The sequence below is a fragment of the Anomaloglossus baeobatrachus genome, chromosome 1 (genome assembly GCF_048569485.1).
Source record: "Anomaloglossus baeobatrachus isolate aAnoBae1 chromosome 1, aAnoBae1.hap1, whole genome shotgun sequence".
NCBI lineage: Eukaryota > Metazoa > Chordata > Amphibia > Anura > Aromobatidae > Anomaloglossus > Anomaloglossus baeobatrachus.
Genome location: NC_134353.1, coordinates 793,554,993 through 793,568,552, shown reverse-complemented (window position 1 = coordinate 793,568,552; position 13,560 = coordinate 793,554,993). Strand labels below are relative to the sequence as shown.

Genomic DNA, 13,560 nt, shown 5'->3' with positions numbered 1-13,560 from the left:
TTGTTCATTACTACTTTTTGTCCTTTAGTGCAATTTCCTGTTATACCCACACCTTTTTATTCTTTTTTGTGTATTTTTATCCCATTGGTAATAAAATTATCTTTTTAAATCTCTACATTATCTGAGGTTGTTTTTTTATGTATTTTCGTTGGAGATATATATCTCCCTTTTTCGGCTTCTTAATGTGCGCACATAGCATCAGCCAGTAATCTGGCATTGCGTTTACCTCTGGGGAGTTCATAGAGTCCACCTGAGGTCACAGCTGGGGTACTGTGGGAACAACAAGCTACGAACTCACTGAGAGCACCGCTTTCACAGCTGCAGCTCCAAAAGTGTGTACCGGTGCTTGGTCATGTTCTCTAATGTGACTGTGCACTGCGACCTCAGATGTAGTAGAGCTGGAATGTTGTTTCTGCAGATTACCTATGGAGGTGTTTTGGGGCTTAATAAATTGGAAAAAGAAGGTGTTTTCTTATTTTTTTATTTATTTTTTTTTTTTTTTTAAATCTAGGATTTTCTCTGTGTTTTGTGCTTATTTCTTTCTACTTACATGATTAGAAACTGGAGGGTATCACAGACCCCTCTCGATTGATTGATTTTTGACAAATCACAGCTGTCATTAGCCCTTTATATTACACCAATTGCCACCACACCAGGGCAATAGGGGTAAACAGGCGCATCCGATGAATGTGCCAAGTCTGGGGCGGCTGCAAGCTGCTATTTTTAGGCTGAGGAGGGCTCAATAACCATGGGCCTCCCCAGCCTGAGAATACCAGACCCCAGCTGTCTGCTTTATGTTGGGTATCAAAATTTTAGGGAACACGTGCCATTTTTTAAAATTATTTATTTAAATAATGAAAAAGCCACATGGAGTCCCTTGTATTTTGATACACAGCCAAGATAACACACACTGCTGGTGGCTGCAGCCTCCAGCTATTTGCTTTATGAGATTAAAATAGTGGACCCGGATGGAATGATGGCAAAGCTTCTTATGACGAGCTATGGCGTTCCTTAGTCCAGAAATCTTACTGCACTAAGAGACTGGTGTAATAATTCTACCGTGGTGCAGAGATCAGATCTTAGTTAGATAGGATCAGAATAAGTAATCTGTAGACAGTGACGAACAAGAATTTATACTTATCAAAAATTGTGTAATAAATTATGTGCGATCACTTAATTGTTACACTGAACATCATTCACTGTGATTACACTAGTCAAATGCTCCTGATTTATGAAGAGACATGCACCTCTTTGTGAATCAGGAGCGTCTGACTAAACCATGGATCTTCATTAAGACTAGAAAATCGCCATTCTCGATGAATCGTGGCCTATATGCAAATCTCACCGAATTATCTAATTTTTCCCGGTTTTAATGAGACTTTATCTTTGTTTTGTATAAAACATTTTATTCACATGATGCACGAGGTCATGATTACTATCACAGTTTCTGTTCACAGGGTCCTAGTTGCATCAGAACTGGAACCGACATCTGCTAGGACAGTTTACCCATGCTTTGATGAACCTGCACTTAAAGCAACTTTTAAAACTAGAATTGTGCACAATTCAAGCTTTGTGGCTTTATCTAATATGCCGGCTATAGGTAAGTTCAACATGTTTATTTCCAAATCAAAATTAAAGTTGAATGATAAAGGGGATTGGTTGACGTAATGCCTTGTTTGTGATATCAGAGTTTGTTTAATTCTTACTAAAATACAAAGCCTTCATGGGTGAAATCCACACACCCCGTCCCCCTTCCCTTTCACAGGTCCATGAAGTTGACACTGGACTACTAGTGGTTCTGCAAGTATAAGATTTCTTTTAAGCTGCAGATCTGCTATTTGCCCCTTCTTTTATCGGTTAGGAAAAGAATATCACTGGCCTCCACCAGCTCTTTATGTTTACCTGCAAAGAGGAATGTCACCAAGTGGTTATAGCTTCATTTAGAGGGGCATATTATGCTCGTTTATAAGGCCATGTTCACACAGCGCATTTTTAAATACGTTTTTTTGGTGCAGTTTTGTCACAAATCTGCATGCCTATCCTTCTGGCAGCAAAGTCAATGAGAAACCTGAAGTGCTGTGTACATGTTCATTATTTTTTCCTTCCAGATTTGGTGCAAAAAAATAAATCTGCAGCATGTCAATTCTTGGTGCATTTTCCAGCCCCTCCACCCATTGATTTTGTTATCAAAAACGCATGGTAAAAGACACGGAAATACACACCTTATTTTTGGTACATTTTAGTGCCAAAAGATGCAGATTTGTTGCAGGAAATTTCTGCACCAAATATTCAGCGTGTGCACCAAGCCTAAGGCTATGTTCCCATGGGAAAACGTATCCGCGGATTTTACCGCGGAAAGATAAATAAAGATAAATCCGCAGGTTCTAGCAACTACAGACACTCACCATGTTATCCTATGGGATTTGGGGAGTGCTGTATCAATGGTGCAGTTTGTGCGGCTGCGGAATATGCTGCGGATGTCCCGCAGTCACACGCAACTACATGTCAATTATTCATGAGGAAATATCTGCGGAATTCCCGCTCCTCCATTATGGAGATAGAGGCCGGGACTTCCGCAGGTATTTCGCACTTGTCCCGCAGGTTTACAACACCAAAAATGGTCGAATCCCGCAGCAATGGATAGCTACGGATTGCAGACAGCAGCTGCGGTCAACATGCGGACAAACCTGCAGAATAGTCCGTGGGTACATTGTCTCGTGGGCACATAGCCTAAAGGGGGTGTTACACACAGCGATATCGCTGGTGAAAGCATCCGCCCCTCTCGTTTGTGCACTGCCCGTGGCGCACAAAATCGTTTGGAGCCGTCACATGTACTTACCTGCCTAGCGACGTCGCTGTTGCCAGCGAACCGCCTCCTTTCTAAGGAGGCGGTCCGTGCGGAGTCACAGCGGCGTCACTAAGCGGCCGCCCAATAGAAGCAGAGGGGCGGAGATGAGCGGGACGTAACATCCCGCCCACATCCTTCCTTCCGCATTGCCGGCGGCCACAGGTAAGCTGCAGGTCGTCGTTCCCGAGCCAGGTGTCACACATAGTGATGTGTGCTGCCTCGGGAACGACGAACAACCTGCGTCCTCAACAATCAATGATTTTTTAAAAAGGAATGACGTGACAACGATGGACGATAAGGTGAGTATTTTCTATCGTTAACGGTCGTTCCTTGCTGTCACACGCAACGACGTCACTAACGATGCCGGATGTGCGTCACGGAATCTGTGACCCCGACGATATATCGTTAGATACACCGCTGCGTGTGACGGGGCCTTAACAGTCCATATTTTGGATTCTGCACCTAGACTCCATGCAGTTGCACTGAACCATTATTGTTACATTCAGAATATAAACTAATAAAGGGTTAAACTGGGAATAACATACTGTTCTATCCTATAGGAAAAATTTTATGGACTCTACTACTGTTGTTCTCAACAGGGGAGACAGTAACTAATATTAGTCACCGATGATGACTAGACAACTTTTATTATAAAGTTATAATTGAGGAGAACTCAGTTCAGGGTCCCTGAGTATACACTTATAATCTATTAGCTTATTTATGAGAGAGAAGAATAAACCTACTGCCCCCTGAGCAGGCAGAAATTGTACTGGATTTAGCTTATAATGTGATGTTGGACTGCTGCAACATGAGTGAGGGATTAAATATAAAACTTAGCTTTTAATCTTACTCATTAAAATTGTGCAATATATTAAAAAAATACACTTTGGATCACCCTGCGGGTAGCCAAAGGCCCGTAATCCCACACCGTGTCAGGGTACCTTTGGGCAACTACCATTAGGGGATAACAACCGTGTGTGTTAGGGGTATTAGGATCAAGCTGTCAGTATGCAAAGTAGTAGTAAAGGGGATAAGGGACAGTGGTCCCACTACTAACATATGATGTATATGTAATATTGGATATACCAATCCCACAAACACTGACAGCAGGATACAACTTTAACCTCTTTATCAAATAATCAACACACAGATAAAGCAATAATAAGGAAGGGTCTCACCCATTTAGATGATCTTCCAATGCTTTACACAGCAATTTCTTATTGGAGGGGTCACAGCGGGGCTTGAAATCAGGGCTTGATGTAACTTGCCCTAAACCCCCTTGACTCCCGTCCTTACAAGGACGGTCCACATCTGAACCTATGTCCTTGTACACAAACGCCCCACATGCCTCCCAACGCGTTTTGTCACAAACAGTGACTCCTCAGGGGACCAAGCATGAAAGAAAATGTAGAGGGCCAAAAATGGTGTGGCATCTGCAAGGTCCATACACCAAATGCAGCATAAGGACGGGAGTCAAGGGGGTTTAGGGCAAGTTACATCAAGCCCGGATTTCAAGCCCCGCTGTGACCCCTCCAATAAGAAATTGCTGTGTAAAGCATTGGAAGACTATCTAAATGGGTGAGACCCTTCCTTATTATTTCTTTATCTGTGTGTTGATTATTTGGTAAAGAGGTTAAAGTTGTATCCTGCTGTCAGTGTTTGTGGGATTGGTATATCCAATATTACATATACATCATATGTTAGTAGTGGGACCACTGTCCCTTATCCCCTTTACTACTACTTTGCATACAGACAGATTGATCCTAATACCCCTAACACACACGGTTGTTATCCCCTAATGGTAGTTGCCCAAAGGTACCCTGACACGGTGAGGGAATACGGGCCTTTGGCTACCCGCAGGGTGATCAAAAGTGTATTTTTTTAATATATTGCACAATTTTAATGAGTAAGATTAAAAGCTAAGTTTTATATTTAATCCCTCACTGGTGCTATCCACTAACCCTTTTGCAATCATGGATCACGGATTGCACATGGACAACCAACGTGTGCCATGAATCACGGAACATGGAGGGACATGTGTGTGTTTTACACGTCAGTGAAGAACGTCAGTGTTCTTCACTGACGTGTGAAATGGGCCTAAAGGGAACCCGTGACCAGGTTTTTCCCTTATTAGCTGCGGCCACCACCAGTGAGCTCTTAGATACAGCATTCTAGAATACTATATATAAGTGCCCAGGCTGATCTGTATAATGTAGAAAACACCATTATAATACTCCCATAGGGGGCAGTCCGGTACGATCTGGGTGTCGCTGCTCTCGGTCCAGTGCCTCCTCTATCTTTTCCGATCGCCGTCCTCCTGCCCAGCCCCGTGTGCATGATCCATCCTGTGTCATTCACAGAGAGGCCTCCATTGCACTCCTGCGTATGCGCACTTTAATCTGCCTTGCTGAATGCAATGCAAAATACTGTTGTAATGCACATGTGCAAGAAAAGGTCAAAGTCTGCCCGCGCATGCGCAAGAGTGCTATGGAGGCCTCTCTGTAAATGATGCAGGATGCAGCATGCGCACAGGGCTGGCCCGGAAGACAATGATCGCACAAGATGGAGGAGGCTCCGGACCGAGAGCAGCGACACCCATACTACTGCCCTGCAGGTGAGTATTATGAAGGTGTTTTTTACGTTCTACAGAGCGACCTGGGCTCTTATATACAGTATACTGGAAAGCTGTATATAAGGGCTCCCTGGTGGTAGCCGCAGCTAATAAGGGAAAAACCTGGTGACAGGTTCCCTCTAAATCTCTTTAATAAGAAAAAGACTGTGCAAGAGTATAGTATCTGTATATTCTGTTTCTAAAGGGCTGATGATTTTCTATTTATGCCCCAGAATAAAGTTGTGGCTGAACGCTCATAACCTCCTTGGCCATTCACTGCTTGCAACATATTCACATTCTATACAACCTGGATGGTGCACACTGGAAATACACCACAGTCTGACATAGCGTTGTCAGGTACACATAATTTGCCCATGGAGCCCCATAGTTATTTTCTAAAACTTTGGACTATTTACCACTCAACATTAAAATTGCAGTTTCAAGAAGGAAAAATTGTGAAACTATGGAAATCACAAGATCGATTAAAATGTTAATCATATCTAAATGCTGAAAAAAATGTAAGTAACATTTTTAAAACATCTCAATGCAATATCAAGTATGAGCACCACAGGCAGAAATACTTACACTTATACACCTTGGCATGTTATCAATGAGGTTATTAATATTTTGAGGTATGTTCTGCCTCACATAATGCACACACTCAGATTATAAAGAACTGCTGCTGGCAGCATCACCATTGCCGACCAATAACTTTCCAGATGTGCTCGAAGGGAGAGAAGTCCAGAGGCCCTAAAGGCCATGGTAGCACATTTAGACCACGCAAGCTGCTCACACTAGGATTGTGTTGCAAAACAGTTCCTGGGACACTTTGAAGACATTACGGCACCAATGGTTTCATGATTGATCAATTCTGTTCTGGATTTTGATATAACGTACCAAAACTAGGATGTCAAACAGTGCGTACACAAACGAATAAAAGGCGTAGGCACAACAAAGGACTACTATGAGTCAAATGCCACTGCTCGCAAAGGCTATCACGGGACAGACTAATACGGCAATGGAGATCTATCTTCTTCATCGATATGTTCCACTTTTGTCTTCAACTCAGTGATAGTCTGAGACCATGTGTGCAATATCATGAAGAGAACTGCATGAGGGAATATCACACTGCTTCCACTCCCAGGATTATGATGTGGAGTAGCATAATGTATACTAGCCGGACCCTATAGTCTTTAGTATTACATTGATTTGGTCATAGAGTCAGTAAAACGTCCAGTTCTCCAAGTAACCAAGGAGCCATATTTTAGCTCAACAATACCAGGTTGCATGTTGCGTGTGTTATTATGAGCAGCCTACTTGGCCTAAACATGTTACCAAGGCCCGCAGCATCTTCAGATTTGTCTCCCATTGCGTACGTCTAGGATGTCATTGGTTGACAGTTGCAAAGTTAACAACCTCATTGATAGCAGTCAAGGCATGTAAATGTGTGTATTTTTGAGTGTGGCGCTCATACTTGATATTGAATAAATGGATCGTGGCTACATCCTCCCATCAAATTAAGCAAGCATGCTAATGTTTTTTATGCTGGAAATGCAACTTTAGTCTGTGACTTGGGTATCATTTCTGGAAAGGTGCACGCCACTAAAAAGATATGTTGCAAAAATTAAGTGGCGTGGTTAAAGTGAACCTGTCAGGTGCAATATGCACCCAGAACCACAAGCAGTTCTAGGTGCATATTGGTAATCCATGCCTAACTGTCCCTGTATACAGTAACATAGATAAATAGATCTTTAGAAAAAGTATTTCTAAAGATTCTTTATAATATGCTAATGAGGCCAGCGACTACACTGTGTGCAGAATTATTAGCCAAGTTGTATTTTAGAGGATTTTTTTTATTATTGATCAACAACTATGTTCTCAATCAAACCAAAAGACTCATAAATACTATTTTTGGAAGTTGGAGTGTTTTTTTTTAGATTTGGCTATCTTAGGAGGATATCTGTTTGTGCAGGTAATTATTACTGTGCAGAATTATTAGGCAACTTAATAAAAACCAAATCTATTCCCATCTCACTTGTTTATTTTTACCAGGTAAACCAATATAACTGCACAAAATTTAGCAATAAACATTTCTGACATGCAGAAACAAAACCCCAAAAAATTAGTGACCAATATAGCCATATTTCTTTATGATGACACTCAACAGCCTACCATCCATAGATTCTGTCAGTTGCTTGATCTGTTTACAATCAACATTGCGTGCAGCAGCCACCACAGCCTCCTAGACACTGTTCCGAGAGGTGTACTGTTTTCCCTCCCTGTAGATCTCACATTTTATGAGGGACCACTGGTTCTCTATGGGGTTCAGATCAGGTGAACAAGGGGGCCATGTCATTATTTTTTCATCCTTTAGACCTTTACTGGCTAGCCACGCTGTGGAGTAGTTGGATGCATGTGATGGAGCATTGTGCTGCATGAAAATCATGTTTTTCTTGAACGATACCGACTTCTTCCTGTACCACTGCTTAAAGAAGTTGTCTTCCAGAAACTGGCAGTAGGTCTGGGAGTTGAGCTTCACTCCATCCTCAACCCGAAAAAGTCCCACAAGTTCATCTTTGATGATACCAGCCCATACCGCTACCCCACCTCCACCTTGCTGGCGTCTGAGTCGGAGTGGAGCTCTCTGCCCTTTTGTGATCCAGCCTCTGGCCCATCCATCTGGACCATTAAGAGTCACTCTCATTTCATCAGTCCATAAAACCTTTGAAAAATCAGTCTTAAGATATTTCTTGGCCCAGTCTTGATGCTTTATCTTATGTTTCTTGTTCAAAGGTGGTCATTTTTCAGATTTCCTTACCTTGGCCATGTCCCTATGGCACATTTGCGAGTGATTCGTGCGCATGAATTGAATCCCATCACCCGGCACGGCCTGCCGCTCTCTGGATAAGAGCGTGCAGCAGTATGTACTTCTATGCAGCTGTACGGGCCTGTCTGGAGAGCAGCAGGCCGTGCTGGGTGATGACAATTGATTCTCACGTAAGTCACTCTTAAGTGTGACCCCAGCCTTAAGAATGGCATGCACTCCTCTAGTTTTAATGAATCTGGCCCATAGTGCCAAAATAATACCGGAAGAACTGCATATTATGTCTGATATTGTATTGAATGGTTCATGGCCACAAACATGATACTAAGAGCAGTAAATACTTTTTAAAGGTCATAAGTGTTGTGACCCACGTCGTGCCCTATTAAAAATTAGAGTAATCATTATTGAGCATATTGGTAGATATATAAAAAAAAAATAATGTAATTTAACTCTTTATAATCAAGCTAATTACTTGAGTAAATAGTTCCAGGTAACAAATGACACTAATTTCTGGGCTGGTATGTATAAAATGGGCTCCTTAATTATCTATGTAGTTTCTGATAGAATACAAGGCATTGCACATATAAAGGTTCCGTTACATGCGTCAATTTATCGTGCGATCGCATCTGCCCCCATCGTTTGTGCATCACGGGCTTGCCCATGTCGCACAAAGTTGGTAACCCCGTCACACGTACTTAACTCCCGAACGACCTAGCTGTGGGCGGCGAACATCCTCTTCCTGAAGGGGGAGAGACGTTTGGCGTCACAGCGACGTCACACAGCGGCCGCCCAATAGAAGCGGAGGGGAGGAGATGAGTGGGATGTAACATCCCGCCCACCTCCTTCCTTCCTCATTGCCGGCGGGACGCAGGTAAGCTGTGTTCGTCATTCCCGAGGTGTCACACAGAGCGATGTGTGCTGCCTCAGGAACGATGAACAACCTGCATCCAGGAATGTGACCGATATTTTGTAAATGAACGACGTGTCAACGAGCAATGATAAGGTGAGTATTTTTGCTCGTTAACAGCCGCTCGTAGCTGTCACACGCTATGATATGTCAAATGATGCCGGATGTGCGTCACGGAATCCGTGACCCCGACGACATATCGCCCGATATATCGTAGCGTGTAACGGGGCCTTAAGGCTCAACCGCCAGATGACTGAATGATCAGTATTATTACCATCTAGCTGTAGTACCCGGGCATTGCCCGGGATAGTAACTGTCTCTCTGTCTTTCTCCCAGTCTCTGTCTGTGTGTCACTGTCTGTCTGTCTCTTTCCTTGTCTGTCTGTGTCTATGTCTCTGTCTGCCTGTTTCTATCTCTCTGTCTTTGTATCAGTCTATCTGTCTCTATCTCTGTCTCTGTGTCTGTCTGTCTCTCTATCACTGTATCTGTCTCTATAGGGTGCTTTACACTCTGCGACATCGCTAGCGAGTGCTAGCGATGTTGTGTGCGACAGCACCCGCCCCCGTCGTTCGTGTGACATTTGGTGCTCACTGCCGTATCGAACATTATCATTACGGCAGCGTCACACGCACATACCTTGTCAGCGACATCGCTGTGATCGCCGAACAATCCCTCCCTCAAGGGGGAGGTGCGTTCGGCGTCATAGCGATGTCACTGCGGCGTCACTAAGCGGCTGGACAATAGAAGCGGAGGGGCAGAGATGAGCGGGACGTAACATCCCTCCCACCTCCTTAATTCCGCATTGCCGGTGGACGCAGGTAAGAAGATGTTCGTCGGTCCTGCAATGTCACATATAGCGATGTGTGATGCCGCAGGAATGACGAACAACATCGTACCTGTGGCAGCAGCGATATTAAGGAAAGGAGTGACGTGTCAACGATCACCGTTTTTGAATGATTTTGCGATCGTTGATTGTCGCTCCTTGGTGTCACACGCTGCGATGTCACTACCGGCGCCGGATGTGCGTCACTAACGACGTGACCCCGACGATATATCGGTAGTGATGTTGCAGCGTGTAAAGCACCCTTATGTCTGTGTCTGTCTGTCTGTCTCTTTCCCCGATGGTCTCTTTCCCCGTCTGTCTCTTTTCTCATCTGTCTCTTTTCCCATCTGTCTCTTTCCAGATCTGTCTCTTTCCAGAGCTGTCTCTTTCCAGGTCTGTCTCTTTCCCCGTCTGTCTTTGTCTGTCTCTCTGTCTCTTTCTCCAGCTGTCTCTTTCACCGTCTGTCTCTTTCCCCGTCTGTCTCTTTCATTGTCTCTCTTTCCCCGTCTGTCTCTTTCCAGGTCTGCCTGTCCCTGTCTGTCTATTTCTTTGTCTGTCTCTATCTCTCTGTTTCTTTCCCCATCTGTCTTTTTCCAGGTCTGTCTCTTTCCCCGTCTGTCTCCCCGTCTAATTTCCTGTCTCTTTCTCTGTCTGTCTTTGTCCATCTCTTTGTCTGTGTCTTTTCCTGTCTGTCTCTTTCCCTGTCTGCCTGTCTCTGTCTGCTGTCTGTCTCTTTCCTTGTCTGTCTCTATTTCTCTGTCTCTTTCCCGTCTCTCTTTATCAAGGTTTGTCTCTTTCCCCATCTAACTTTGTCTATCTCTCTGGCTGTCTCCTCTTTCCCTGTTGCCTGTCTCTGTCCCTGTCTGCCTGTCTGTCTTTTTCCCCATCTGTCTCTTTCCAGGTCTATCTCTTTCCAGGTCTGTCTCTGTCTGTCTCTTTCCCTGTCTGTCTCTGTCTGTCTCTTTTTCCGTGTGTCTCTGTCAGTCTCTTTCACCGTCTGTCTCTGTCTGTCCCTTTCACCGTTTGTCTCTGTTTCTTTCCCTGTCTGTCTCTTTCCTTGTCTGTCTCTGCCTGTCTCTCTCTGTCTCTCTCATTTCATCTCCCCACCGACATCTTATTACATCACACATAAGCTTCTTATACTAACATTGTCTTTTGTTCCTATAGCAACCAATCACAGCTCCTATTAATAACCTGTAGTTCCAGGCTCCAATTACTTTAATGGAGGAATGTTTTTTGGAGAGTAACTGTAAAGTGCGGGGTTAAATTTTCCTGTCAAAACATAGTCTACGACTTTCCCTGAGTCACATGAGAATTCTGTGCAAAATTTCGTGATTGTAAATGCGACGGTGCAGATTCCTTTAGCGGACATACGAGTACACACACACACACACATACATATACATACATACACACATACATACATACACTGAGCTTTATATATTAGATTTTAACATTTTGTCTGTTTTTGTGTCTGTAGTTATAACTGAGATTTCCATCTGCAATATGAAGCAATGAGAGTCTGCACCCGAGATCTCAACCAAATGTATTTAGTGTGAATATTGCTGTAATAAAATGAATTAATTTTCTCTAGCTGTGACAGAAAGAGAAGACGACAATGGAACAAGATGGACTGTTACTACATTTAACACTACGCTGAAAATGTCAACCTACATCACTGCTTTTATCGTATGTGACTTTGATTACGTCAGTACAACTGAAAGAGGCAATGAGGTACAACTAATTCATCTAACCACTTAATAAAGCTTTTAGCAGCTCGGATAAGGCGAGAACCTTCTCACATATGAGATTATATAGTAACCTTTCAGGAAAATTTTGGCTTAATCACTTTGATACTTAATGAAGTAACACTTTATATATTAGTTCGCACTCCTGATCACTGGTGTGACACTTTAAATTTCAGTCCGTAAAGATTTCTTTATACAGATTTACTTCTCTTACATATCAGAACAGATGACAATATGACGGGACATTATATTAATATTTCGACAAATACATTGAACTAAACTTGAGCTACATGCATTCATCTTCTCCACCTTCAAGATGATGGCTTCCTGTTAATTATCATATCCTCTCCATTGTCATGCTCAAAATTACACAAGGAGCTACTGGGGTAGAGTTGCCCCAAAATTTAGAAACTTTCTAAAAAGTGACAATTCATGAATCAGTTAAAAACAACTAGAATAAATAAATTCTACCTGCATAGCAGAAAAAAACAAACATATGAGCACATATAAAATAGACTTAAAAAATAGTGCAAATAGAATATAGAATTAGGTCCAAACAAAAAAGTTGCAAAACGCAGAAAATTAGACAAAAACATTTTGCATATATCTAGAGATGAGCGAACCCAAGGTTCGTATCAAACACAGACTTTACCAAAAAACAGAGTGCTTTATATATGAACACCGCATCACTGTGCTCGGGGACGCTCAGTGCTCAACCCAGTATGAGCCACTTGCAGTGTTTGATCGGCTCTCAATGGGGGTAACAAAAGTATGATGTGATGTAGTGTGTACCCCTACCCCCAAAAATGTGGAAAAACCCTGCCCACCATCCCACGGAAGTGATCTGCTTATGGCTGGCTGCATGTGGACGGAGACCTGATGTCAGGGTTATCTCTTTGTGAGGTTAGTGACAGGCTCAGAGTCCCTTTCATCATAGGAGTCCGACGTCTCGTTTTAGCCTCTCCATTATTCCTGGCTCTGCACAGAACAGAACAGATCTTTGCATACTTTTATCTTTTCTTCTTCTTTCTTCTTCTTTCTGCTTTCTCTCCTCCTGTCTGTCAGTTTTGTTGGTGAGGTTTTCTACTTCTGTCCTTGCTCTTCCCCCAGGTGGTGGGTTTTGGAGGGGGGTCTTACCATCAAGCACAAGGACAGGAGACAGGGAGGCATTGGGGGCCCAGACCTCGCTGCCTTTAAGCGTACCTCTGGGTTGAGGGAAAACCTAGGGTACACTTAGTCTGAGGGTCAGCATAGGGTCTCCCATCCAGTCACCCCCCCCATTCCTGTCACTCCAGCGACACCCAAATTGCCCAATTAGTGACTTCCATTAGGGTTCAGTTCAAGCCTGGGTCACAAACCAAACTTTATCTAAATTCTGGCTGAACCCACCGAACTGACCTTCTATGGGTCCGCTCATCTCTACATATAACCAATGTAAACAAAGACCCAATGTACTGCTGAAACGTCTGGTGACCTTAGCTTATTTAGTTTTATTTTATCACATCTGAAGCAGTTATGAATATGCTTTTAGGGCTGAATAATCCCTTTTCTTGGACGCCACACACATACCTGTATTAAAAATTTTATAAATATAGAATGGTTTTGACTATACATTTAATATTTTGCAAAAAAAGTAATGAAAGCTGGCAGCCAAAATCATAGGAAAAATGCATTATTTTAGATAATAAACACAGTGAGACAATTACTTGGGGCTCAATGAATAGTGGATTACCTGGTGATACAGATAAAAGAAGGAATATGGATGACATTGTTTTATGCAAATGGTCTACTGTGCAAAA

At 43.0% G+C, this 13,560-nt stretch overlaps 1 protein-coding gene across 1 annotated transcript in view; it reads left to right on the top strand.

Moving 5' to 3' along the window:
• LVRN (laeverin) overlaps window positions 1–13,560 on the top strand; it is a 237,581-nt gene that overhangs the window by 50,202 nt on the left and 173,819 nt on the right. The window contains exons 2-3 of the mRNA XM_075341890.1: window positions 1,458–1,600; window positions 11,608–11,747. Coding sequence (XP_075198005.1) covers window positions 1,458–1,600; window positions 11,608–11,747 — 283 coding nt within the window. The remainder of the gene's footprint in view (window positions 1–1,457; window positions 1,601–11,607; window positions 11,748–13,560) is intronic.